Genomic DNA, 14726 nt, shown 5'->3' on the forward strand with positions numbered 1-14726 from the left:
GCACAGAATGTAATGTTCTCCCCTTCAGGGCATCGGCTGCTACATGTTCCGTATTGACGACTTCGACGTGGTGGACGCGACCATGCATGGCAACGCGGCCAGGTTCATCAACCACTCCTGCGAACCCAACTGCTACTCACGCGTAATCAACGTGGAAGGTCGGAAGCACATCGTCATCTTCGCACTCCGAAAAATCTACCGGGGCGAGGAACTCACCTACGACTACAAGTTCCCCATCGAGGACGCCAGCAACAAGCTCAACTGTAATTGCGGGGCCCGGCGATGCCGGCGCTTCCTCAACTGACGATTCGGTGGGATGTCAAGAAAGTTGAGGATCTTTGGTCACTAGCAGGCCTTAAAATTAAGGTGGCAAGCAGCGGTCTGCAGACATTTGTTTATTGAGGATAAACCACTATCAGGCTGACCGGATACACATGGCTGGTCAGGAATAAATCCCGGGAAATAATGTGGCTTGGAAAGTAAGGAAAATCCAACTCTTGGGACGTTTCCTGACTCACATTTCCACAGCACACCTTCTTTTATTATTAGGATTATTTTATTTGGGTGAGGAACCTCCACTTGTTCATTGCTGCAGCAGTTAGCAAGGAAGTGGTTTTTGATATTTATAACTCGACGTTAGAAGCAGACACAAAGAGGGGAGTTGCTCCATTTTAATGGAGGATGCCAACACTCACGAAGCCTTATATGTTTGAAGCATTGCTGAAAATCTGTCAGTAGCTACATTTTGGTTCCTGATGAGTTTTGGGATTCATCATCCAGTTGTACTCACATGTTCACCTTTACTCCATTCAGTTTTTTTGGTGGTGGGTGCATTATATCCCCATCTGTGCAGTGGTGATGCCTGTTTTTTTTTTTTTTTTTTTTTTTTTTTTTGAGCCATACATTCACCCAATCTTGTATTTATGTGTTTTAATTTACTTACAATCAACACTTTTTTTTAGATGTAAATTTTGTTTATAACTAAACAACCATGGTGCTAAAGCTTTGAAAGCTTTCTTTTCTTTAGTTGGACTAAAATGTCTTAAGAATCAGGAATTGTTTAGCTGTATATTTTACTTTCCCTGCTGAGATCACGAACGTTAAACTTATGCACTCAAGCATTACTCCTAAAATCACTTGTGTGCCGAGATTTTCTGATTATCGTCAATCATCAGCTCGTCTCCATCCACTCCCATCCAGTGTTCAGTTTTAAATCGGATGTCGTAATGTGCTGGTGATATAGTGTCATAAATATAAAGAAGAAGTGTGTCTCAAAAGGCAGCGTATTTGCTCTGCGTATGTAGCAAACACTACCCAAGCCAAAAGCGAAGATTTGTAGAGGGAAGAACTTTTTTAAAGTATATATTTTATTCTCTTTTATTCTTTATCTGAAGCTCTTTTGTTTTTCCTCTGGTCCTACTGCAATAAAGACTTGGCAGCCCGGCGCTTGCACACGAATAAACATCACCATCAAGACATCACCTTCTTCTTTCGGAGACCTGCTACAGTTTGTCTAGAAGTCGATGAGAGCACTGGGGATAAAAGCATTGCTACTGAGCGCGTGCGTTCGGCTCCGGTCAGTCGGTCGGCGCGGAGCTGGTGGGTGGTGGGGTGGGGGGGCATTCGGCACCTTTAAAATTGAAAAAGAAAAAAAACTGTTCAATGTTGTAAGTTGATGTTCAGTGCTGTTAATGACTAGGCTAAAACTAAATCACGCTGTTTCGCTTGTTAATCGTATTTATTCACGTTTTGATTTGTGTTTTTAATGGTGAAAGGTTGTGCTGTGTATAAAGCGGTGGCGGTCAAGTGTACTGATAGAGTTCTCCCTCTTTCGTATATATATATATATTTTGTTTGTTTGTTTACAGATGATGTCCTTTGTTTCATTTATTTACTTGAATTTTCATTTCAGGCAATTGTGTCATACATTTAGGCCTTTTATGACTTCCTGAAACAGCTCTTTCTTTTTTTTAAAGAACCATTTTTATTCATTTTATTTTTTTTTATTGTAGAATACTGCCTATCTTAGTATCAGCCAGAGTTAAAAGTGAGCACTGTTTGCCTGTTGGAATCCCAATCTTCTTTCTCCACCTTTTCTGTTTTAGAGACTAAAAGGAGCAAATTTCTATCATGTTTTCTCATTTTCTCATTGGCATGACCGATGCTGGGTGGGGAACCCAGATGAGCAGAGTCAGTCCTAACTCCTTGCAAGGATTTCTACCTCAGCTGCTTAAACAGATGTTTGGGAATACTGATGCAAAAAGAGACTTTGATTCATAAACGAAAAAGCTCGATTTTAATAATCTTGTATGTGCGTGTGTGTGTATATACTGTGTTTTTCTTCTTTTTTTTTTCTGTGTGCATGGAATGAAGGCTGCAGAAGCACGAGTTAAATGCAGAAGTTATGACCATCTCTCCCAGGATCTGTTAAGAAAGCTGTATGTTATATATACACACCTATATAAATATATATATATAAATATACTTATATATGATAAATATATAAAATAGGGTTATTTTAAAGTGTAAAAGACAAATGAAAAAAATGTCCTCTTTAAATTTACGTCTTTGTTACCATGTACAAATAAACCCTGAGTTTGTAAATATTTGTATATACATTTCTAAACCTGTTTAATTTTCTATGCACTTTTTTATTTATAATGTTACTTGCTTAATAAAGATGTTAAGATGTTTGAACATATTTTAATTGTTTATTGTAACACGTCATTATGATGCTGCAAAAACATACAGGTAATGGAGTGAAAATGGTACATTGTTATACTTTTTTTTATTTATTTAAATGACTCCACATGTGCCTTTCAGTATAAAATAATTCTCAGTATAAAAGTAACAGTCAAGCATAAATGTATAAAAATACAAACAAATACAAAAACATTTTCAGAAATAGACTTCTCTAGAATACAGTCTGGACTTTTCTACAACCCATATCTGACGCACATGGGTAGGAGTTGTTCTTCTCAAAATAACTCAATGACAGGAAGATTTGTCATGTTAAAGAACACAGTCAACTCTGTTTAGAAGGACAAAGAAAATGTCACTCGTGTGAAGTGTTTGGAACAGGCCTGAGTTTAGCCAGAACACTGATGGCGTCATTGCGATTCATTTGTCTGAGCAGCTTGGCCAGGTGGCCCACAGTCCAGTCAGGCTGCTTGCTGGTGACCCCCTCCAACACAGCTTTCAGGGGGCTTTTAGTATCCTTCATGGAGTAAGTGTAGGTGATCCAGGTGGAAGGGAAGGAACAGAGAGACGCCAGATGCTTTGTGCTCTTTATGCCCTGCGTGTCTGGATCCAGCAGAATCACCAACTCCTCCAAAACATCGAGATCGTCCAGAACTTTGTGTAAAGGGGCTGATAGGATATTGGCATCTACAAAGAAGAAGAAAAACAAAACAAAACAGAAGGTTTTGGCAAACTATGACTATTTGGTTGTGATGGTATGTTCTCAACAGGGTTTTTTTTTTATTAAACTCTTGTTGTGTTTGTATGCGTGTGTGTGCGTGTGCGTGTGTGTGTGTGTGTGTAAAAGGCCGTCCATGTGCGTGATTGTAAGCACATGGATCTGGAAACATTTGTGTTGCAAATGTTTCCAGATGCAACACATCTGGAAACATTTTCACTCACTGAGCATGTCATACAGCACTTCGCTGCTTCTCTCTGCTTGGATGGGGGAAAATCCTTCATTCTGATACGATGTCCTTCTCATATAGAACGCTTTTTTACACACACCTGTGGACAGCAAGGAGAGAAGTGGTTTATTTTTTGTAATGCTGGATTTTAAGTATGGGGATTTACAAAACCAACATTTTCGAGAAGAGGTTCATATTTGTATCATTTTCAGACTTTTGGCTTATTCTTTACCGGTCTTTTTTTTCCTTTTTTTTTGTAGTTGTCAAAAACCAGTCACCAACAAACACCTTTCTCCTGAGTCATAGTCACTCGTAAATACTCGTATTCTTAAAAAAAAAAAAAAAATCATTATTCTAATTACTTTGTGCAGTGCACCAGCGCTACAAAACCAACCCTCAGCATGATACAGCCACCATCATGCATGACCTCTGGGTCTGTGTTCCTATGTTTGAAAGCCTGAAATTCATTGTGGCCAAATAGCTCAGTCTTTGTCATGCCTGACTATAAAACGTATCTCCAGGCAGCTTTTTAGGAAGCATAGATGAGGATGGTCAAGGCTGAAGCTTTCAACACTAAAAAAGTTCTACAGTTTATTGAAACACTGTTTTGCAACACCAGTGATGCGCATGATGCTTCAGATGTCGTGAACGGCACTGAGATACAATGAGACACAGCCTCTTACTGTAAGCTATGATGTAGTTATGAGTGTAATTATTAGGGTTAAAAGCTTGAAAAGCCATTTTCATTATTCACAAAGTTTTATTTTGTTCTGTTTTGTTTTTCCTTTTGTTTATTACAATAATTCAATTCAAGAAGCTTCAGAGCTAGTTGGAACAATGGCGTTCAGTTGTTAAACACTGGGACATTTCTGGAAGCACTGCTGTGAAAGATTTGCGTCATGTTGGCAGAATATTAATCACTTCCCACCTAAAAAGGTGACTGGAAAGAAAAAGAATGTGGTAATTCAGTTCCCATTTTTAATTTACCACAAGGGTTTATGAAACTGTCACATTTCCTGACAGTTTCATTCAAGCAATGAAATGTTAATATATTGGCAGAGGATTCCTGGTTTAAATGGCTGAGAGGCTACAGCCAGTTCAAACAAAGCATCAATTCAGCCAAAAACAAGCACACAAATTCGCAAAGTGAGCCTTGGGTATTTTCCGCGAAAATCTGATTGAGCTTCAACTTGAAAAGGAAGATTTGTCCAAATATGAGTAACTGGGTATGTTCATAATGGACCCCGTACATGTGATTTTTGATGCATTTTTATTCCACCCTGGTTGAAAAAGCCAAAAGTCAATAAAAACCCAAATATCTAGGAGTATCCATGAAGAAAGTTAGTAACTCGCATTGCATACCTCTTCTTTTTCTCATCATCAAAGCGCAAAGAGCAGCCGACAGGAAGATGAGAACAATTATTATTATTGGTATAGTCCCTTGAAAGAATAACAGAGAGGATTTAAGTCACATTTTGGCAACAGAAAATGGGATTTTTTAGACTCCAGTTCATGACACTCACACAGAGCTGCATGCTGCGAACTCGATGAAGTAGGTATGTATCTTTGAATCTGAAAAAAAGGAGAAAGAGAAGTTTTCAACATCACCAAAATAACCATTGCTACATTATGTCCGCACAAGGCAAATCGTTATTTCGTAGTTGCCATAACTAAATAGAAAACAAGAAAATCCAACAGTAATGACTGTTGGATTTCATCTAAGGTGGGATTCAGAGTAATCTGATAAGTTCCTCCTTCCTGTCTGCAGATGTTTCTAGTTTAGAGTACATTCCTTTCTGAGAGCAATAGTGAAGCTTTTGGCATTGCTTAGAAGGTCGCTGACGACAAAAAGGAGATTGTAGAGAAGGAAAAACTCATTAAAAATGTGTGCAGGAGTAAACTTATCTATTCCTACTTCTTAGTTGGAGGATTTAAAAAACCTTGTTTCTCAAGCAAGGGAGCTATGAAATATTTACAGTTTCCAAACGTTGGACAACTTTGTGCAACACGTGAAGCAACTCTCAGACACAATGACTGCGTTCATCAACAAAACATTTTTGGGCTGCTTTTCCTCCGCTTTTGTAAAAAGATGACAAATGGCAAGCTTTCCTTTAAGTTTTTACTTCATGTTTAAATAGAATATACCATAAAACATTTTGAGATAATGTTTTCTTTTCTCGATTTCATTATTATCTTATAACCTAGAAGCATATATATATATATATATATATATATATATATATATATATATATATATATATATATATATATATATATATATATATATATATATACACATACACACACACACACACACACATTTCATGGAACCTAAACCTAAATAAACTTCACGACAGTCATGTCTCTGGGGATTTTTTTTTCAAATGTGGGCATATTTCCTATGTATTTCCTGCAGAAACCAAGATAAGCTGCACACCAAGTGACGATCGGAAAAAGTTACCGTCGGCTCAGTCCTGAATGATTTTGCTGCATGGGTGGTTGACTTCTGAGGAAGAAGCAAACGTCGATGTGATGCACGATAGAGATAAAGTAAGTCAAAGTGAACCGAAGATGACGGACTTACGGGGAGGGCATTGGTTGTTGTTGTTGTTGACTCATTTCTTCAGTAATGCAGAAGCAAAGGAAGACCAAAAAAAAAAAGAAAAGAAAAAAAGAACAGAGAAGCTTCTATTCACTCTGGAGCAAGTTTCACACCGACCAAACAGACGATCGCAATCCAAGCACAAAAAAAATGCAAATAGGCTCTGTTAATCGCAGTTTTCTTACCTTATTTTCTGACAAACAGTGTTGGATATTGAAGTGCAGTTCTTCAGTACAGAAGAGCCAGGAAGACACGTAGAACATGGTAGACAGTAATACTGGCTGCCGTCGTTAAAAGTGTTGGATTTGCATTTCTTGTGAGGGTCGTAGTGGACCCCACCGTCATCATCACGTCCACAATTAGGTACAACTTCACATCCTGCATAATATAATATAATATAATATAATATAATATAATATAATATAATATAATATAATATAATATAATATAATATAATATAATATAATATAATTTATGCATACCAGCTTTTTTTGGACACGGGTCACATTGTCTCTTTGTTTTGTCCCAGTAGGTTGTTAGATCCTCGCATAAGTCCGAGAGTCCCATGTTCTGCACTCTGTTTCACATGATGTCATGAGACGTAATCTTTTATAGTCGAAGGCGGAGCTTATGGTAACGCTGTCCTTTGTGCCCATAGAGGGCCGTCAGACTTCCTCCTGCGCGAGAGTCCTCACCAGGTTGAAGCCAGATGTTCACTAACAATATGTAAACAGACGCCCTTTCCCCCACTGTTGGAAATTCAGTTCTCATCTCAGGTCGATTAAGACTACCAAAGTTGTTTCTATTCGCTAAAAGGAAGAATGATACTATATTGCTACCATTTTTAATGTATATGTCAGGGTCAAGCATTTTGAGTCCACAAGCTTCTGACATTTTGTTCGCTGACAGTTTGATTTGCATTTAAACCATCACTTTTCCTGTCAGAATCGGTATAATTAGACAAGTTTCAGTTCTACCCACACATTTTTTTTTCTTATGAAACTGAGAGCTTTGTTCCACAGTAACCATCCTTGTTGTCACATGTAGAGAAAAAAACAGCTTTTTTTTCTTTGCAGCAAAGTGTTTAAAGTCAAAATAATAATAATAAAAAAAAGTTTAAACGAAAAGATAAAACATGTTAAAGCCCATTGACAACTAAGTCGAGGTTAAAAAACGAGCGAAATTTTACAGCAAATGTAGTGACCTTGAGCCAACTCGATCAAGACAAACTTTTAGTTAAGTCACATTCCTTGGATCATTCGATACCACTGCGTTGGACTGAGCCAAAGGTGCGTCATAACATCTGCACTAGACAGCTAGCCCTCTGTCATGGGATCAAATTAGATTTTATTGGCTGAACGCTGCTCATTAGTGGGTGACCCATTTTTAGAGGCAAACTTTTATTGATGATCGTTTTTTTTTTTTTTCCTGGCAAATCTAAAAGAAAAAGAAATTAGCATACAACATACATAATTGCAGAGGATTAGTATTCTTATTCCAATCTGATCATTTTTCTTTGTTTTGACATCTTGATTGTCTTGACTCATTCACAAAGTAGCTGAAGACATTCTTATAAAAAATGCGATAAACATTTTAGATATTTTTAATTATATGTGTCATTAAAAAGATTTATTTGCTTGTTTCATCAGTTTTATGCTCCTACTTTATGAAGCACTTTATCAGTTTTTCTGTGAAAAGCTGCATAAGTTACATTTTGCTGACTAGCTACCTAGTGAACGGTTCTGTTTATTTTGTATTGGACCTATATTTCTGAGAAGGGTATAATATAAAGATGGTTTGTAAAGGTTTCCAGCAGAAACTGTGGCGAGTTTCTGCTGGGGAAAAAACCCCAAGGTGGTCGGTCTAATTTTAGGCTGTGGTCCAGTGTAATAAAATCACCTTATACTGGGAAAAACCAAGTTGCTGTTTACTGGAAGTGTTTTGCTTGATCACCTGATTCAACAGAAGAAAAGGCCAATCATTTAAAAGAAATTTTATGTTCATTAAATCCTTCAACGATTAAACAACGCAGGCAGTGAAACTTAAAGTCATTACTACCACATTTATTTACATAAAGAGGCAGCCAAAGAAGTTTACCTTTTACCTTAAATCAATTCTGCCTCCTGGTTTGAATTAGGAGAACTTGCAACTTTGAGCTTACTTATCCAGATCATGTGGAATCAAAACTTTTTCTTGACGTTTTTTGACCAATATTTCCATCGCAAAAATACACTATTATATCATTATCATTTAAAATGATACAAAAAGCATGTTCATAAGTATGTTCACAGGTATGATTAACTTTGCTCATCTGTCTGTGAAAGCATAGGGCTTGTCTGAGTAAAGAGAACATACTGAGAAGAACGTTTGTGACCAAAAGACAGCTTAAAAGGGTAATACATCAAGGTTGTAGCTTTGGGAATGATGTTAATAAAATCCTTTTAGGCCTGTTTTACTGCTCTCAGAAAGTGGAAAGTAACTGTGTGTTCTGTGGGATGTGGTGGTGTGACTGTGCATAAAACGTGGTTGTTTTGGATATCACTCTACTGGCCTGTTTTCTCACAAGCTAGAATAAATTGAGAAATTGTCTCGATTTTCTTGCTTAAAGTTAAGTTGTTCTTGTAGCTGCCAGTTCAATAACCACAGGCCTGTCCTGCATAGATGTTGTATAATCTAAGGATAGATGATCTACTCTGAGGGATACAGTGAGAGTACTGCTGAGGCAGCATAAAGCAGGAGCTTAACTCTAGCTCGACAAGATATATCTGTAAAGCCTTTCCTCCAACTGGTGGCGGCTCATTGTCACTAAAGGTACGCAGACTTTAGTCAGTTCATCTCAGATGGGATTTATAATTGCTAAACTTGTGTTTGGGTCGCTTTTAAGAAGCTCAGATGTAGTTTCTGGTGTTGGTCAGGATGCTGGAACCTAATTGTCATTTGACAAAGACATCATCATGATCATACTTTGCTGCTAGTGTTCATTTTCATCCCGTTTCTGTGATGCATCCTGGCGCAAGAGAAGACAGCAATGTGGAGACCACACAGTGCTGTGGATCGACGCAGGCCCAGATGAAAGGACAACAAGCCTCTACAACTAGTCACCCACAGTCTATCATGGTGGTCCATTCCACGCCAACAGGGGAAAAAATTCATTGCGAGAGCTACTTCATAAATGTAAGCAGTATTCTTTTGCTAATTTTTGTTTTGTTGATCTTTGAAGTTTGAATTAGTGTAGTTCTGGCTTTAATCTTACGAGTGTTGTCATATCTTAAATAAGATACACATATTTGTGGTACATGCTGCATATATAATAATATAATATAAAAAGTAATGAAACTACACAAGTGATTGAAAATGTGCACACGTTTTCCATCTTTCACCGATTTATACTTGTGGGTTGTCAATTTGTCTCAACCTACTGGCATTACGTAGCCTATAAATAAACCATGTATTTATGAAGCTGAACCAGCTTACTTCACCTTTTGGTCAAGTAGTTTGTTAAATTACAAAACCCAAAAATGACAAATAGTTTGTATCTGACTTTATTTAATCAAGTCAAAGGTAAAATCACTCATGCATTGTTCCAAGATTTTCTAGTGATCAAATGTTTACATTGAAAGAGCATATATACGAATAAGAGATGAAAACAATAAAAAAATTGTGGTGGAAATATTTAATCAATTAATGACGGTGAGATTTCCATAGAGTTTGGAGAGACTCATTCACTTACTGGCAAAAGAAGAGTTTTGTACTTTGAACAGGGGAAGGGAGTCAAGGAGAGGCTCTGAAACATCTTTAAAAGTACAAAAACATGAACAGTTTTATCATCTTCAAGGAACACTCTGTCTTAAAGAATGTCCTGTCCAGTTCCTGGGCAGGACATTAGGTCTCCATGACCTTTTCATGGTCGACACAAACAGATGTCCTTTAATGTTAGTTCTGTGAAAAATACTGTGTAAGGCATTACACAATTTTATGAAGATCACTCAAATCTCCCTCACAACATTATTCTCTGTTTTGCAGAAGAAAGTAGTTTGAACTTTGAAAATTGACAGGAAACCCCCCCAAAAAACTCTTCAAATTGTGTCAAACTTTTCGACAATTTTTTTTTCTGGATTTTTTTCCTTAGTAATTGTGTTTTTAAAAGATTTTCTCAAACAGTAATTGCTCTTAGAAATTTGATGGCAAGGAAGTTTAACCACTTAAGCTTTCTTGAGAGAGAAAGTTTATTTTTGTACTTAGAAACAAAACAAAAAAAATGCATGCATAAAATGGCAAAGGAAAGAAAAAAAACATGCACAGCAACAAAGCTGCTTTAAATCTGAATGTGCAGGGAATACTGGAGCTTTGATACTCTTCCCTGCTGTGTGCAAAGAAAACAGGAAGTCTGCCTCTAAAGTTCATAGAGTCTACATACCAGTAGTTAGAGGTCTACCGGTATGTAGACCTCTAACTTTCCAGGGAAAGTTAGAGGCACTGTCGTGCGTTGAACTGAAATGCACTCCATAACTTGGCTGTAGTTTCAGCAGAAAACCTATATTTGTGTTTCCTTCCTTAGACGAAGCCTGACAAATCTGCACTTGCTGACCCCGAGGCAGAGACTTCTACTAATTTTGCACCAACTAGAAAACGCTACAAAAGCACAACGGATATCCCTTATCGAGGGAGTTTTTGCTTGCTGCCTCCCTGCACCCCAGGAGTCATAGATAAAGAGCAGAACATCTGGCGCCGCTGTTCAGTGAGCGAGACCAACAATGTCTCACACTTCCGTCGTCATGCCCTCAGTGTCCCCAACATGGGCTCCTCCAGTCCCCTTCATTTCACCCACAGCAGCCCTCTCCACACCAGCCCACTCTCACCAGCACACAGCAACGTATCGAGCCCTGGAAGGGAAATGGAGAGGCTTGCAAAGGCTCGAAGTAAACTCCTAGAGAGTGAAAGCAACCAGACACCCAGACTTCCTGCAGAAACCAGAGAGCAACTTCGCTACGTGTCCAAGGATGGAAAGTGCAGAGTCAATCTAGGCCACATTGATGAAAGGGGGCGTTTTCTTTCTGACATCTTTACCTCTTTTGTGGACCTCCAGTACCGCTGGTTTCTATTTGTTTTTATGATGTGCTATATTACAACCTGGTTCCTATTCGCTGGCCTTTACTATGTCAATGCATCCATTCGGGGTGACCTCGGTCAAGAACAACCTCTTGGCACAACTCGGGACCAGTATGTAGACCAAAGTCACTGCTATTTGGGAATCGATGGCTTCGTATCGGCTCTTCTGTTCTCCGTGGAGACGCAGCGCACCATTGGTTATGGCTCACGGACTGTTTCCCCCACCTGCCACGAAGGTGTGCTACTGGTCATGATGCAGTGCATCGTGGGCTCCATGATCGATGCCCTCATGGTGGGCTGCATGTTTGTGAAAATATCTCGTCCCAAAAAGCGAGCCGAGACGCTTCTTTTCAGCCGCACGTGCGTCATTGCGAACCGCGACGACCAGCTGTGCCTGATGTTTCGCCTGGGAGACCTGCGCGAGAGCCACATGGTGGACGCAAAGGTCCGAGCAAAGTTAATCAAGTCCCGGCAGACAGCCGAGGGGGAATTTCTACCCCTGGAGCAGACAGAGATTGACCTCGGATATGAAACTGGATCAGATCGCCTCTTCCTGGTTGAACCTCAAGTCATTCAGCATAATATCGGCGCAAGCAGCCCGCTGTGGGACCTGGGGCCCGAGCAACTCCGACGGCAGCAGTTTGAGATAATTGTTATATTGGAGGGGATAGTCGAGGCCACAGGTTGGTAACAATTAACTCCAGAGAAAGTGCAGATAGAGTAGAATCTTAACATTCCCAGCATTTGTTTGCCTTAGTAGGCTATTAGAGCTTATATAAAGACTCACCTGTTTTATTACTAAGCTATTCAAATAATTCTAAATTTCATAAAGGCTTTCGATTGCTCTACATTTTTGTTTAGGGCTACCAGAGTAAAGAATGACAAATTCATCATGTGCATGCCACACTTTAAAGATTGTCATTCTAAAGAAATGCTGAAACCTGCTGAAACCCATTACATCGATCTCATGCACTGGTGTGTCATAAAGGCTTTACAAAATAAATCATAGTCACAATATGAAGTTACAAAAAGTGAAGAGGTTAGAGGAAATAATTTAACAAGGCATTATTATCATTGTTACAGTCAAATTGAATGTCTAGTCTATTACAAGAGTCTGGATAATGTGAAAAGAGATATTTTCTCCAGTGAGATGCAAAATGACTCTGGGATTAAAATTTCTGAACTCTCATGAGGACAATGATGATTCTATGGACCCATTGACCAAAACCAAATAACACTGTGGCCAGATTCTTGGGTGGGTCTGATTTATGTATCTGCTCTGTGTCCAAAAAACCCCCCAAAACAAACAATGTGTCTCTTTCAATAAAAATAGTCTTTCATCAATTTAAGCTGTCTGTTCTTAGTTTAATTTTTGCGGGACTTTTACAGCTGCTGGAGCTGAAAGCTGAAAGTGAGAGTCTGCACAGACTGCAGCTATTTATCTTGGATCTCGCAAATCTACAAAAATGTGGGTGACTTCCAGACATGGATTCCCAGTGCTTTGATTATTTCAGACAAAAAATGAATAACAACAGTTTCAAATGTCACATGCTTAGGAACGTTTCTGAAACACATTAACCTGACAATTTCTTTGATCATTTTAAATTAGGATAATTTTAAGTTAGGTTTTTTTTTTCTATTTTAAATAACTTTTATCTAAAAAATAAAGCGATTTAAATGTGAGCAAAAATATGAGCCGTTTGTTACTCATTAAATAAAATATGTAAACAAATTGCATTTTCTAACAGGGAAAAAGTTCAACCACCAGACCTCTGAAGTACTGTAGTTACCCATTTGGTTTAAATAATATCACTGTGATGCTTCTTGTAGTCTTTTACTAGTTTATAATGTAGCTCCAGTCCTCAAAGCATGGGATGGTGTGAGCTTTAGCAATAGCCCCAGAACCAGAGGATTCTTATTTCTCAGCCAGTACTCGGTGGGTTCACTGGTTCGTTTCAGGATCCAGTTCTGCCTTATTCATCTAGATTTTGCTTAACACAAATTCTCATTTTTCTCGAGCACCCTCTTGATATTTGTAATTCACTATTGATTTTGGCATGTTGAGCTGGCCAGCTCTTTCTAAAACCCATAGACTTTCAGTTCAGTATTGACAAGACGGTTTTTTCTTGGAAGAAAATTATAATTTGGTTTCATTAGACATGCCCTCTGTTCCTATATCCAAATAATAAAATTTTAGAGTAATTTGTCCAATGAACATGATTCCAGAAGTCTTTGTCTTGTTCTGTCAGACAAACTTCAGTCTGGTCTTCATGTTTTTTGGAGATTTCACCACAGGTTTCTGTCACGGGCGGTTACAGAAAGTACTATACATTCAAAGTATAAAATGTTATTGCATAGTAGTAATAGGACGGAATGTCATGATGTTTACACAAAGAACGGTGCAGTGAAATGCAAACACATAGCGACATCTTGTGGAACACAATGTGAATTGCACTCCTTTCTTTTTCTTTCTTCTCTTATTGTCTCTTTTTTCTTTTCTTTTTTTTTTTTTTTACAGGAATGATGTGCCAAGCCAAAACATCTTACATAGAAACAGAGATTGAGTGGGGCGCTCGCTTCGAACCCTGCATGATGCTGGAGAAAGGCTCATTTCGAGTGGATCTGCGTAGGTTCCACACCACATACAAGGTACCGCTTCCAAACTGCAGTGCCAACCAAGCACACCAGCTGATGGTTCTGGCAGGGTGCAAAGTCCAAAGCCACACCACCTACGGGGAGTGGGATGCTTGGGCAGAGGGAACAGCTGCAGAAGACAAAGACAAGTCTCCGTCTAACATTCGGTTTACCATAGGTGACATTCAGGAGGAAAGAACGTCAGAAGGTACTGAAAGTGCTGAGCAGATGCTATGATAGAATGTTTTACAGGACTGTTGAAGTCCCCTTCCTAACTTTAAATATGCAAAGACCCTTTTATTAATGGAAACTCAATATTGGCATGTAACAAAAGAAAAATAAAAGGTAAAAGCATGAATAAAATATTATATTAACAAATTGACTGCGTTTCCATCCCCTTTTTCGTCTTTTTGGAAGCTAACTACATTTACGCATTCATTCAAACTAAAGTTAGTTCAAGTTTATGTGCTGTGTTTTAGATGCAGTTTATGATAGAACTTATTGAACATGCGTAAAAAAACACTAATTCTAGATGTGCAAACTGTAGCAAACCATCAGCTTTGCAGAGAGACTAGACTTTAATTTTCAATTTTATCAGTCAGATTTTTTAAAATTACTTTTCAAGATAAAAATTGTTTTTTTTTTGTGACACTTAAAATATTTTAGAGAAACAAAAACATTTTATTTTTAAAGATAAATGCAGTCATAGCATGCAAAGCTAACCAAATCAACCT

At 38.3% G+C, this 14726-nt stretch overlaps 3 protein-coding genes across 6 annotated transcripts in view; 2 read left to right on the forward strand and 1 right to left on the reverse strand.

Annotated features, from left to right (window-relative positions):
* kmt2bb (lysine (K)-specific methyltransferase 2Bb) overlaps positions 1–2697 on the forward strand; it is a 33340-nt gene extending 30643 nt beyond the window's left edge. For all 4 annotated transcript variants that reach the window (XM_055047964.1, XM_055047966.1, XM_055047965.1 and 1 more), the window contains one exon: positions 29–2697. In XM_055047964.1, coding sequence (XP_054903939.1) covers positions 29–304 — 276 coding nt within the window. In that variant the 3' untranslated portion in view covers positions 305–2697. The remainder of the gene's footprint in view (positions 1–28) is intronic.
* Positions 2698–6845, reverse strand: igflr1 (IGF-like family receptor 1). Its single transcript, XM_055047984.1, has 8 exons — positions 6732–6845; positions 6435–6627; positions 6232–6268; positions 6109–6153; positions 5171–5219; positions 5010–5087; positions 3643–3747; positions 2698–3387 (listed from the first exon to the last, which is right to left on the reverse strand). The coding sequence occupies exons 1-8, from the start codon at positions 6814–6816 to the stop codon at positions 3056–3058; spliced, it is 924 nt and encodes a 307-aa protein (XP_054903959.1). The 5' UTR covers positions 6817–6845; the 3' UTR covers positions 2698–3055.
* A 2204-nt stretch (positions 6846–9049) lies between these two features.
* The window catches only part of LOC129371390 (G protein-activated inward rectifier potassium channel 4-like), a 45841-nt gene continuing 40164 nt past the window's right edge, over positions 9050–14726 (forward strand). The window contains exons 1-3 of the mRNA XM_055047977.1: positions 9050–9423; positions 10808–12041; positions 13877–14200. Of these exons, the coding sequence (XP_054903952.1) occupies positions 9250–9423; positions 10808–12041; positions 13877–14200 (1732 nt within the window). The 5' untranslated portion in view covers positions 9050–9249. The remainder of the gene's footprint in view (positions 9424–10807; positions 12042–13876; positions 14201–14726) is intronic.

The sequence above is a fragment of the Poeciliopsis prolifica genome, unplaced genomic scaffold, assembly GCF_027474105.1.
Source record: "Poeciliopsis prolifica strain line A6 unplaced genomic scaffold, Auburn_PproV2 SCAFFOLD026, whole genome shotgun sequence".
Taxonomy (NCBI): Eukaryota; Metazoa; Chordata; class Actinopteri; order Cyprinodontiformes; family Poeciliidae; genus Poeciliopsis; species Poeciliopsis prolifica.